This window comes from Mercenaria mercenaria, chromosome 3, assembly GCF_021730395.1.
Source record: "Mercenaria mercenaria strain notata chromosome 3, MADL_Memer_1, whole genome shotgun sequence".
NCBI lineage: Eukaryota > Metazoa > Mollusca > Bivalvia > Venerida > Veneridae > Mercenaria > Mercenaria mercenaria.
Window position 1 is genome coordinate 5120080 of NC_069363.1, and position 13966 is coordinate 5134045.

The following is a 13966-nucleotide window of genomic DNA, read 5'->3' on the forward strand; positions in this document are numbered from 1 at the left end:
TTTGAACTTAAAAACTATACTTGGTTAAAACTCTATTGATATTTTAACATGTCAGGTAATATTCCTGCTTCTGGAACAACAATTTGAATAGTCAAGCATTGGCTGTCTTTGGACAGCTCTTGTTTATCCACAGGAGTCTGAAATTCTATCAGTAAGACGCCAGATGTCTGTCTTTAAAAAAGTACCCCCTATATATAAAATAAACACCAGGAATGAAACGTCAAAAACCCAGGGTCACCTGTAAATGCCAATGGAACACAGGGTGACCGCAATCTAGTGAGCATGCTCAAAAAAGACCACCAAAATACACCTACCACACTTGACAGCCTTCAAATCTGATACAAGTTTCGAGTGTAATCAGACATTTTCTGAGGTTTTCAGAGATTTTCAACCATCACTGAGGCCATTCGCTCCATTCGCTCTGTGGTTATATCATAGGCTGGTGGGGGGAGTAGGGTGGTGGAGAAATAAGCACTAGTGCAGTTAATTGATACACTTCAAGATTTATTTCTGAAACTACCTACAGGACAACAAAATCCATGATTGACAAAAGGGACGTATTATGTTATGACGCCGGTGTCCATCCGTCCGTTAGCAATTTCGTGTCCGCTCTGTAACTATTGAACCTTTTGAAGGATTTGGAGGAAACGACACAAATGTTCACGAATCGGGACGATGTGCAGAGCACATGTTTTGGATGGCTCACTTCAAGGTCAAGGTCACACTTAGGGGTCAAAGGTCATATGACTTTGTTTCCTGTCCGCTCTGTAACTCTTGAACTGCTTGAAGGATTTTAAAGAAACTTGGCACAAATGTTCACCACATCAAGACGATGTGCAGAGCGCATGTTTCGGATGGCTTGCTTCAAAGACAAGGTCACACTTAGGGGTCAATGGTCATACATTCTGATGTATATTGCTCCGCATTGCGGTGTTCTTGTCACAGTGAAAAATATCAAATACATAACGGTTTGTCAAAGCATTTTACACCATTTTTTTCAGATTTACTATAACAGTATAATTGCTGTTCAATGAAAAAAATGGCTTCCTGTGGAGGGAGACAGTATATTTGTCAAAGTACTGAGATCAATGTGTAATTCATAGTAGAAACATCCCCTTCTGGACTGAAAAAGGAGAAAGAGATTTAAGATAAAGTTTTTGCTCACCAGAGAAATAACTGGCATTACTGAAACTTTGTAGTCAGCAGAATTTAAATTGCTGCAAGCACTAGGAGAAAATGTAAACTTTGATGTCTAGAATATTATACAGATTTTAAAAATGACAACGTTTTGTGAATTGGTAAATTGCATGTTACAAGATACTCAAATCGGCAATTATAGTATTATATTATTTGGGAGAAATGTTTCTGAATGAGGAAACAATTTTACATTTGGAACAGTATCCATTAAGAAAAAACTCATCTCGGTCACAAAGTACATGAATCCTCACTGACTCAGACCCTTTGAGAAGCATTCAGATGCAGACTTAATTGTGATCAATATTTTTGTTATTGGCTGTATGGAAAGAAAATATAAAGAAGATAATGTTAGTTGACTTTTGGGACAGTAAAATTGATTTCTGTTTGTTCTTTTGGAAATGTAGGAGTGGGGAATACAAAGATCAGACAGAAAAAATATCCTGCTATATTACTTTAGGAGATTGGTTTGAAAAAGGGTAGGATTTGTGAAAAAATTGGGACTGGTTGTGAAATGGGTATTATTTAAGTGGTGTAGCTGTTCTTGTCCCAGTTGTACTTTGATCAAGCCTAAGTGGGTATTGATTTTCATGGTTTTGTCTATTTCGTGGTATTGTCTAAGGGTATTATTCAGAAGAAACTTGCTTTTAGCCCCAAAGTACTTGGTCATGTTTATGATTTTGTATTTCCTTGGTGACAGAAGCAAGAATGATTTAGTAAACTTCAAGTTTTGCTACTGTTCTTCAGACTGTAGACCTCAGATTATGTATTAAACCTTGGATAGAGCATAATCCAATAAGGGTATGAAAGATCCCACAGTCAGAGCAGTCTCACTGCAGCTGAAAAAAATATAAGTTAATCATATTAAAAACAAAACAGACACTGATATGAATATTTCATTAGATACAGCTCTGTAATTTTATCATTTCTGTGCATGTTGCAGTTCTCTGTTATATTTTGATGATTTTTCTTTCTAGGTATTGATTATTTTAAGAAAAAAATTGGTATTTAATAATCCTTTGGGAAATTGCAGAAAAAGCCCAACTTTGTGTACAGTAATTTGTCTTGTCAGTTCTTTCTTGCTTTTAATTACATTTGCTGTTTTAATTAATTTCAGAATTTCCATAAATATCTTGTGCCAGGGGTGTTTTTGATAACTCGTCATACAGATTTTCAGAAAATTCATTTCTGTCAAAGTTTAAGATTTTTTTGTTAAATTTAGAATTTCAAAAGTATTTTACTATTGTTAAAGAGTTCTTTTTTGATAAATAAAAACTAGTCATGAAGTTTTACATATTTCAGTAGTACAATGTATATCACTATAATTATCAAAAGCAAGCTGAGGAAGTCTTCGAAATGGTTCTAGACAGCATCAATTTGCATATCTCCAGTGATTTGCTTTGCATTGATTTGCATAACTCTTGTAAAACAATTAACATACCGGTAATTAACATTCTGTCTGAACATGGTTTTCCCAAATCTTAACCAGTAATCTCTGCAATTAAAACTTACTTTCAAATGTTTTTAACAGAATGGAATAAGGGCACCATCACTAATAAATGTTCTCTGCCTTTTTACAAAAAAGTCACTTATGCATCTTAATATTTGTATTTCATTAAGATAGTCCTTGCAATGGAAATGGTCATCAGAAAGTGTTGCTTCAATAAGAGTCATTTATACTGAAGGTTAGCTTAAAATTGTGAATATTATTGTTTCCTACTTCAAATAACTTCTGTCTTTTGAAATTGTCTATCCTTGCCCTGGTTGTAGGGGAAGTGTGAGTGTATGTAGGGGGTTTCAGTGAGGATTGAGATATTTTCAGGGATATATTGGAAACTGGTGTTAGTTTTTGCCCGGTCTTGCATAATTTATCTTTGATGTAATCAGATTTTCCCATTTAGAGCTACTGATACTCTAGAAAGAACTATGGACTGTAAGAGGTAGGTTGCAGATAATTGGACTGTCTAAAATATAAGTGTGAAATGTAGTGGGATGTGCTCTTTGGAGGTGTCAATTTAGAAATAGAATACATTTAAGCGTTTCGATTCAGTTTGTATGTTTTGTAAATCTACTGTTTCAGGTGCCCACATTGCCACTAGAACAGAAACATATTAGATATATTAAAATATCATTTCATAAGTTTGTCAAGTAGAATTTTGATAAGATGTTCAGGGACCTTCATAAATGCCTTCATAGATGCCCTCCATGCTTTTTGTCATTTTGAGATTTGTATTTCATTCAGATAAAAGTAAGAAAAAGTAAAGTTTCTTGTTTAACATGGGTAGTCAACAAGAGTCCCCACCTGGACTGGATGGAACAACTTATTTCCGGTCAAGCCCATGACAGGTGTCAACAAGAGTCCCCACCTGGAATGGATGGAACAACTTATTTCCAGTCAAGCCCATGAAAGGTGTCATATTTACCCCTCTCCAGCATCCAGTCTAGGTCGATACTGCTGGAAACTTTACCAATATAAGTAAATCATCCTGCACTGAACACTAGTCGGGATATCAGCCATGACTAGGAATCGAACCTGGATCGCTGGTGTTGTAGTCCAACTTGCTGAGCACTATGCCACTGACTCCCTTTATATATATATTTCCCCCACAAAAGGTCCATTCAATTCTGAATGATAATCAGAAGCATAAGTATCACTCAATAAAACTTGTTCAGGTCAAAAGTTATCAGAATATAACCGGATTTTCCTTTTTTTTTTAACAAAATATACAGCTTAGCCTATTGATTTAAGCCTATTCCAAGGTAAACAATGTTCAGATTGCACATGAATCTTATCTAGAAGTTTTTGCTGTATCTTAGGTGAAAGAAAAATTTAACCCTATTTGCAAGAAATTTTTGAAATTGTAACTAGAAATGATGTAATTTTATTTCATTACATTCTGACATAAAACTGCTGTTCTTGGTACTTTTAAGGGATGTTTTAACAGGAGAGAAAACGTGTGTTAACAGAGACATGCGGTTAAAACACTTTTTTATATACGCGCATTCTGTGGCAAAGCGTAGACGCATTACAGCTCCAAAACTGATAATTCAGAAGGAAATGGCGTCAGCGTGAAAAAAAAACAATGCAGATATTCTCGCGTGTTTCATGGAAATTTAATGACATTGAGGGATAATTATTCGATTATTAGTTATGTCTCCCACACCACAATTGTAGGAGACCTATCTCTGTGTGTGTCCGTGTCCCTGTCACAAATCTTGTCCGCACTGTAAGTCGAACATTTCTCATCCGATCTTTACCAAACTTGAACAAAATGTGTTTGCCAATAAGTCCTCGGTCAAATTCGATAACTAGCCAAATCGGCCCAGGCACTTCAGAATTATGGCCCTTGAATTACCGAAAATACTGATGCCAGTGATACAGGTCTTGGTGCATTGTGGACTCAGATACATAATGGAGAAGAAATGCCAATCTAGATGATTAGGCAGTTGTGGGAGACATTGGCTTTTCTCAAAAGCAGCTCTAGTTTTTTTTTACACATTTTGTGCTAGAATAACGTTAGTGCATGTTCATTTCATGTTATAAATCTTCAGAATCCCTTAGGGAAACGTTGGTATCCTTGCACCAACCAGTCCCTCAAGATTCTTCAGATGTTATAACATGAAAAAACATGCGTTATCCCTATATTGTTAACAAGAATTGTATGCCAGAATGCTGTTATTTAACCTTAATTTTGTATATTTCAGGTGGAAAGAATGTAGGGATAAATCCAAAGGTGAACAATATGGTGATTGGTTATGAGGCAGCTAAATACGATCTCATCATGATCTCAGATAGTGGAATTAAAAGTAAGAAATACATATGATCTCATCTTATCTCAGGTAGTGGAATTAAAAGTTAGAACTAAATACTTATGATCTCATCATGATCTCAGATAGTGGAATCAAAAGTAAGAACTAAATATGATCTCATCATAATCTCAGATAGTTGAATCAAAAGTAAGAAATAAATATGATCTCATTTTGATAAATCTCAGATAGTGGAATCAAAAGTAAAGAGATAAATATGATCTCATCATGATCTCAGATAGTGGAATCAAAAGTAAGAACTAAATATGATCTCATCATAATCTCAGAAAGTGGAAACAAAATTAAGAACTGAATGTGTTCTCATCGTGATATTAGATAGTGGAATCAAAAGTAAGAAACACATATGATCTCATCCTAATCTCAGATGGTAGAATAAAAAAGATATTAAATACAATTTCATCTTGGTCACAGATAGTTGAATCAAAAGTAAGACCTAAATGTGATCTCATCATGATCTCAGATTAAGAACTAAATGCAATCACATAATGTTCTCAGTTGAATAAAAAGTAAGAACTAAAAATGCAAATACATCATGATCTGGGATAGTAAAATAAAAAAAAATAAATAGAATCTCATTTTGATCACAGGTAGCAGAATGGAAAGTAAGAATTATAGCTATTAACTAGGAGTTCATCGTGGTCTTAAATAGTGGAATCAAAGTTAAGAGCTATTTTACTGTTATATTACTTCACTGAGAACAGAGAAGGAAATAAAGTTACTTCACCTGGAATATATGACATAAAAATTACTGCAATAAATCAAGCCTTAGAAACTTCTTCCCTTTTATTTATAGTCAGAGGTTCTGTTGTACTGTGTTAATTCTTGATAAAGGAGTAAATTTGTGTTTTACTGATACTTTCACCACCAGTTAATCAGTTTCTTTTTCAATAAAGAAAATAACCATGTAGCTAGGGAGCCAGGCTAAATTTACAGACTTCTCTTTTTCCTGCCTGTTAGCCTTACTTGGCTTAATTTTAATTGTATATGTGCTTATTTGGCATTAGTTAAATGGAAAGTTAATTACTTGTATTAAGCTGAATTATACAGGGCTGGTGTTGTTTTACACACAAGTTAAATGCATATTTATCTTACTTGGCATAAACTGATTTGCATAAGTGCCTTCGTTAGCAGAGGTAATGCCGAGTAGATGATCCCTATTGCAGCCAACCAACATAGTCACTTTGACTTTCGCTCCTGTCCCCTATTGACTTCTTGCCTCTTACTTCTATGCATTGGGGGAGACTATGCTTTTCTACAAATACATTTTCTAGTTGATTAAATGTCTTACTTTGCAAAGATTAAAAATGAGTTGAAATGCATAATTATCTTACTTGGTATCATTTAATTAGGCTGGTGTCTTTGCATAAGTAAAGTTGTATAGATTTCTCACTTTGCACAAATTGTGTTGTATATAGTTGAATTAATTTGCATACCCAGCATGTGTGAAATTGCATTATTTTGCATGTAAGCATTGAATATATTGATAGGGGCAGTTATACATAATGTCATTAAGTTCTGATATTTTCAGTGTAAAAAGCAACAAGTTACTTGTGTCATACAGTGAGAAGCCCCATCAGTGCTGTAATCTGGAACTAATACTGTTTAATATTGAATTCGTGACATTCTAATTACAGAATTGGAGAATTTGTCATTTAACGCTGCAGCTGACATTTCAAGACATTCCTTATGAAGTGACATTTTCAGATAATTTTCCTCACACTTTTGTTTCTCATCTTGTTTTTTTTTTGCATATAAATATAAAAATATTGGTGTTAAAACTTGTTGCTTAAAGGGCAAGACAGAACTAACTGCAGGCTGACTGAATGAAATTCTGTACTATTGGCGAGCAAGGTCCATTTTATCAGAAATATTACTAGTTTTACTTTGTCTCTAGTCAGGACTTTGTTCTTTCTTATAATAGGGCTCTTTATTAGGTAATATTGATTTAAGGCCAAACGCCCTATCACTGAGCTTTTTGTAGAGTAACCCAGTGCCAGTTTAGAGAGGAATGGTGCATGTTGATCGGAAGCCAAATGCCCTATCACTGAGCTTTTTGTAGAGTAACCCAGTGCCAGTTTAGAGAGGAATGGTGCATGTTGATTGGAAGCCAAATGCCCTAACACTGAGCTTTTTGTAGAGTAACCCAGTGGCAATATGGAGAGGAATGGTGCATGTTGATTGGAAGCCAAATGCCCTATCACTGAGCTTTTTGTAGAGTAACCCAATGCCAGTTTGGAGAGGAATGGTGCTTGTTGATTTAAAGCCTTATGCCCTATCACTGAGCTTTTTGTAGAGTAACCCAGTGCCAATTTGGAGAGGAATGGTGCATGTTGATTGGAAGCCTTATGCCCTATCACTGAGCTTTTTGTAGAGTAACCCAGTGCCAATTTGGAGAGGAATGGTGCATGTTGATTGGAAGCCAAATGCCCTATCACTGAGCTTTTTGTAGAGTAACCCAGTGCCAATTTGGAGAGGAATGGTGCATGTTGATTGGAAGCCAAATGCCCTATCACTGAGCTTTTTGTAGAAAAACCCGGTGCCAATTTGGAGAGGAATGGTGCATGTTGATCGGAAGCCAAATGCCCTAACACTGAGCTTTTTGTAGAGTAACCCAGTGACAATATGGAGAGGAATGGTGCATGTTGATTTAAAGCCTTATGCCCTATCACTGAGCTTTTTGTAGAGTAACCCAGTGCTAATTTGGAGAGGAATGGTGCATTTTGATTGGAAGCCAAATGCCCTATTACTGAGCTTTTTGTAGAGTAACCCAGTGCCAATTTGGAGAGGAATGGTGCATGTTGATCGGAAGCCTAATGCCCAATCACTGAGCTTTTTGTAGAGTAACCCAGTGCCAATTTGGAGAGGAATGGTGCATGTTGATTGGAAGCCAAATGCCCAATCACTGAGCTTTTTGTAGAGTAACCCAGTGCCAGTTTGGAGAGGAATGGTGCATGTTGATTGGAAGCCAAATGCCCTATCACTGAGCTTTTTGTAGAGTAACCAAATGCCAGTTTGGAGAGGAATCGCGCATGTTGATTTGAAGCCTTATGCCCTATCACTCAGTTTTTAGTAGAGTAACCCAGTGCCAATTTGTAGAGGAATGGTGCTTGTTGAATGGAAGCCTTATGCCCTATCACTCAGTTTTTAGTAGAGTAACCCAGTTCCATTTTGGAGAGGAATGGTACTACTTGATTTGAATGCATATATCAAAGGCTTTACTGGATAAATCGGTAAATTAACAAATACAGACACGATTTAGAGTGATTGTATGAAGTAATTACCAGTATACCATAAAATTGGAGAAACTACTAGACTGTTATGTAATTCTTGCCAATTACATTGAATAGAAAGTCTTCATGTCTGTTTTGTAAATGGAAAAATCGATGATGTAATGTTCCAGTGTCTAGATGTTTAAGACAGAAATCCCAGTTGTTCAGTCCTGGAAAATACTGATTCCTCAAATCTCTACAGAGAGGAGACATAACAATGGAAAACATAAATCACACTTGAAACTTCCACTTAGTGACATCTTTACTGAATTGCAGTCCAAGAAGATGTCAGTCTTTGAATAATTTGCAAAGCAAATATTGTGCTTGCAAGACAAGCAGGTCTAAGCTGTAGAATTATTGATTAAAAAGTTTGAAATGAAAAAGTTCAGAAATCTGAAGTGCTGTCCTGCTGTGAACAATTTGTTACTGAAGATTCTTACAGCTCTGTATGTCACAGAAGCACAGTACTGTTAACAGGAGGGCATTGGTACCAGTTCCAGATATGCTTGATTTTCTCTGTGATAATTTACAGGAGAAAGTATGCATACCTGGAACTGGTACCAATGCCCTCCTGATAAACAGTACTGTGCTTCTGTGACATACAGAGCTGTAAGAATCTTCAGTAACAAATTAAATTGGTCATTCAAGCTCCAACTCATCATAATTTAACTGAAATATTGCTCAATATCACACCTATATGCAAACAAAAACAGCAACAGGAACAACTGTGCAAGATTGAACTAGATAAACCTGAAAATGAATATATATATATACGGTATATATTTAAAGAAAAAAACAGCAACAAATATAATGCATAAAATCATTTTGATACTTTATTTGGTGGTCATTGTTGATCTGTTGAAGTGCTTTAGTTAGCATATTGATATATGTATAGATAAATTGTTTTATGCAGTTGATTTTAGTAAAAATTAACCAGGTTTAATGATAATATTGCCTTAATGTTAAATATCTAGGTTGCAATGTAATATAGACTAATTGTATCCCAAAAACCATGATCTAGGAATACAAAATGTACACATAAACACTTCCTGTTAAGTTTATATGTTTTATATTTTCATGAATGAAAGTTTTGATTATTACTAGATTGGAAATATGTATTTGACTCTCTTACTGGTTGACTGGAAAACATTTGCATATCTTCATATACACAGTTTAAATGACATTAAAATATACAGACAAAACTTCCCAACTTTATTTGATCAAGTCAGACGAAATCCCCCTTTCAAGTTTTTTCAAACTTTTTGCAGTTCATTTTTAAAAATTGAAAAAAGTTAGATGAAAAATTTTGATCAAGTCAGACGAAATCCCACTTTCAAGATTTTTCACAAAGTTTTTTCCAAGTTTTTTTCGGTTCATTTTTAAAAATTGAAAAAAAATCCTGTTGATATTTTTTAACTTAACTATTTGATAAATTTAAAGGGGGATTTTGTCCACATTTAGTTATCTTTGCATATTTCCAACAAACTACAGATTTCATTCGTGTAGACACGGATATAGACTATTTATAAATAGATGAATCATTTGAATATTTGAACTTAAGCTTAAACATAAATATGGTTTAATATATTGACAGACATGTTAAATTGCAAAATAGTTATCTTTGCACTTGTTATTTGGTGAGACTGACTCAGACTCCATCTGCTGTGACCTTGTGATTTGAAATAAACATAACATTCCCCAATTTCATGACATATTTTGTTACAGTGAGAGAAGACACTTTGATCGACATGGCCATACACATGACAAGTAAAGTGGGATTGGTCCATCAAATGCCATACATCTGTACAAGAAAAGGTTTTGCATCAAATTTAGAAAAGGTAGGTTTCTGGTTTAATGTGCAAATGTTTTTGCACTATGTATGGGAGAAGTGCAGTGTCTGTCTAGAAAAAGAATAGTTTCTTGTTTAATGAGTTAAGGGTTTTGCATCCAGTCTAGAAAAAGTATGGTTTCTTGTTTTATGAGTTAAGGGTTTTGCATCCAGTCTAGAAAAAGTATGGTTTCTTGTATGTGTTAAGGGTTTTGCATCCAGTCTAGAAAAAGTATGGTTTCTTGTTGTAATTGTTATGGGTTTTGCATCCAGTCTAGAAAAAGTATCGTATCTTGTTTTTAGCTCACCAGTCACAAAGTGACAAGGTGAGCTTTTGTGTTCATGCAGCGTCCATCATCCGTAAACTTTTGCTTGTGACCACTCTAGAGGTCACATTTTTCATGGGATCTTTATGAAAGTTGGTCAGAATGTTCACCTTGATGATATCTAGGTCAGGTTCGAAACTGGGTCACGTGCCTTCAAAAACTAGGTCAGTAGTTCAAATAATAGAAAAACCTTGTGACCTCCATAGAGGCCATATTTTTCAATGGATCTTCATGAAAATTGGTGAGAATGTTCACCTTGATGATACTTAGGTCAAGTTCAAAACTGGGTCACGTGCTGTCAAAAACTAGGTCAGTAGGTCTAAAAATAGAGAAACCTTGTGACCTCTCTAGAGGCCATACTTTTCAATGGATCTTCATGAAAATTGGTCAGAATGTTCAACTTGATGATATCTAGGTCAAGTTTGAAACTGGGTCAACTGCCCTCAAAAACTAGGTTAGTAGGTCAAATAATAGAAAAACCTTTTGACCTCCCTAGAGGCCATACTTTTCATTGATCTTCATGAAAATTGGTCATAATGTTCACCTTGATGATATCTAGGTCAGGTTCGAAACTGGGTCACATGCGGTCAAAAACTAGGTCAGTAGGTCAAATAATCAAAAAACCTTGTGACCTCCCTAGAGGCCATATTTTTCAATGGATCTTCATGAAAATTGGTCATAATGTTTACCTTGATGATATCTAGGTCAAGTTCAAAACTGAGTCACGTGCAGTCAAAAACTAGGTCAGTAGGTCTAAAAATAGAAAAACCTTGTGACCTCTCTAGAGTCCATACTTTATAATGGATCTTCAGGAAAATTGGTCAGAATGTTCACTTTGATGATACCTAGTTCAAGTTCGAAACTGGGTCAACTGCCCTCAAAAACTAGGTCAGTAGGTCAAATAATAGAAAAACCTTGTGACCTCTCTAGAGGCGATATTTTTCATGGGATCTGTATGAAAGTTGGTCTGAATATTCATCTTGATGATATCTAGGTCAAGTTCGAAACTGGGTCAACTGCGGTCAAAAACTAGGTCAGTAGATCTATGTCGTCCTTGTGTCCGTGCGTAAACCTTTGCTTATGACCACTCTAGTTTAAAATCCAGCCTTGAAATTTGGATGACATGTACAGTTTTGCACACCAATCTTCAAACTGTCTTTCAGTGACCATAAATGTGACCTACTGATCTACTACGAAACACGTGGTTCAATATACTCAGGTGAGCGATTCAGGGTCATCATGACCCTCTTGTTATGAGTTGAGGGTTTTGCATCCAGTCTAGAAAAAGTATGGTTTCTTGTTTTATGAGTTACGGGTTTAGCATCCAGTCTAGAAAAGTATTATTTCTGTAATTTTTTAGCTCGACTATTCGAAGAATAGGGGAGCTCTCCTGCTCGCCCCGGCATGAGCGTGAGCATCACACAAATGTTAAAGTTTGCGTACCACCCCAAATATTTTCAAAGTCCATTGAGATATTGCTTTCATATTTTGCATACTTGTTTACCATCATGGCCCCAGTCTGTAAAAAGGAGGAGGCAACTCTATCAAGCATTTTGACTAAATTATGGCCCCTTTTCGACTTAGAATAAATGTTAATGTTTGCGTACCACCCCAAATATTTTCAAAGTCCATTGAGATATTGCTTTCATATTTTGCATACTTGTTTTCCATCATGACCCCAGTCTGTAAAAAGGAGGAGGCAACTTTATCCAGCATTTTGACTGAATTATGGCCCCTTTTCGACTTAGAATAAATGTTAAAGTTTGCGTACCACCCCAAATATTTTCAAAGTCCATTGAGATATTGCTTTCATATTTTGCATACTTGTTTACCATCATGACCCCAGTCTGTAAAAAGGAGGAGGCAACTCTATCAAGCATTTTGACTTAATTATGGCCCCTTTTCGACTTAGAATATGCTTATTGTAATGTTAAAGTTTTACTCATTGCTTATATTATACTATCAAGCACTGAGAATAGTCGAGCACGCTGTCCACTGACAGCTCTTGTTTTGCATCCAGTCTACAAAAGATATGGTTTCTTGTTTTATGTGTCTTGGTTTTGCATACAGTGTAGAAAATTTAAGGATTCTGGTTTCATGTGTAAAGATTTTGCATCCAGTCAAGAAAAGGTATGGTTTCTTGTTTTATGCATTGAGGTTTTACACCAATCTTGAATAAGTATGGTTTCAGGTTTCGTATGAATAGGTTTTGCATACTGACTAGAAGAGGTATTGGTTTCTGAATCTTTTGTCTTTGTAGCTCACCTGAGCACGAAGTGCTCAAGGTGAGCTTTTGTGATTGCCCTGTGTCCGTCATCAGTCGTCCGTCCGTCGTCAACAATTTGACTGTTAACACTCTAGAGGTCACAATTTTGGCCTAATCTTAATGCCACTTAGTCAGAATGTTACCCTCATAAAAATCTTGAACGAGTTCGATATTGGGTCATCTGGGGTCAAAAACTAGGTCACCGGGTCAGATCAAAGGAAAAGCTTGTTAACACTCTAGAGGTCACAATTTTGACCCAATCTTAATGAAACTTGGTCAGAATGTTACCCTCAATAAAATTTTGGACAAGTTCGATATTGGGTCATCTGGGGTTAAAAACTAGGTCACCAGGTCAAATCAAAGGAAAAGCTTGTTAACACTCTAGAGGATACAATTTTAGCCCAATCTTAATGAAACTTGGTCAGAATGTTACCTTTAATAAAATCTTGGATGAATTCGATATTGGGTCATCTGGGGTCAAAAACTAGATCACTGGGTCAAATCAAAGGAAAAGCTTGTTAACACTCTAGAGGTCACAGTTTTGACCCAATCATAATGAAACTTGGTCAGAGTGTTACCCTCAATAAAATCTTGGACGAGTTCGATACTGGGTCATCTGGGGTCAAAAACTAGGTCACCTGGTCAAATCAAAGGAAAAGCTTGTTAACACTCTTAGAGGTCACAATTTTGGCCCAATCTTAATGAAACTTGGTCAGAATGTTACTCTCAATAAAATCTTGAATGAATTCGATATTGGGTCATCTGGGGTCAAAAACCAGGTCACCAGGTCAAATCAAAGGAAAACTTGTTAACACTGTAGAGGCCACATTTATGACTGTATCTTCATGAAACTTGGTCAGAATGTTACTCATGATCATCTTGAAGTCCAGTTAGAATATGGGTGATGTAGGATCAAAAAGTAGGTCACCAGGTCAAATCAAAGGAAAAGCTAGTTAACACTCTAGAGGCCACATTTATGACCATAACTTAATGAAACTTGGTCAGAATGTTTATCTTGATGATTTATAGGTCATGTTCAAATCTGGGTCAGGTGGGGTCAAAAACTAGGTCACCAGGTCAAATCCAAGGAAAAGCTTGTTAACACTCTAGAGGCCACATTTATGACTGTATCTTCATGAAACTTAGTCAGAATGTTAATCTTGATGATCTTTAGGCCAAGTTCGAATCTGAGTCATATGGGGTCAAAAACTAGGTCACCAGGTCAAATCAGAGGAAAAGTTAGTTAACACTTTAG

The 13966-nt window shown here is 35.8% G+C and overlaps 1 protein-coding gene across 1 annotated transcript in view; it reads left to right on the top strand.

Annotated features, from left to right (window-relative positions):
• The window catches only part of LOC123525546 (ceramide glucosyltransferase-like), a 67820-nt gene that overhangs the window by 34531 nt on the left and 19323 nt on the right, over positions 1–13966 (top strand). The window contains exons 4-5 of the mRNA XM_045304676.2: positions 4900–5001; positions 10017–10129. Of these exons, the coding sequence (XP_045160611.1) occupies positions 4900–5001; positions 10017–10129 (215 nt within the window). The remainder of the gene's footprint in view (positions 1–4899; positions 5002–10016; positions 10130–13966) is intronic.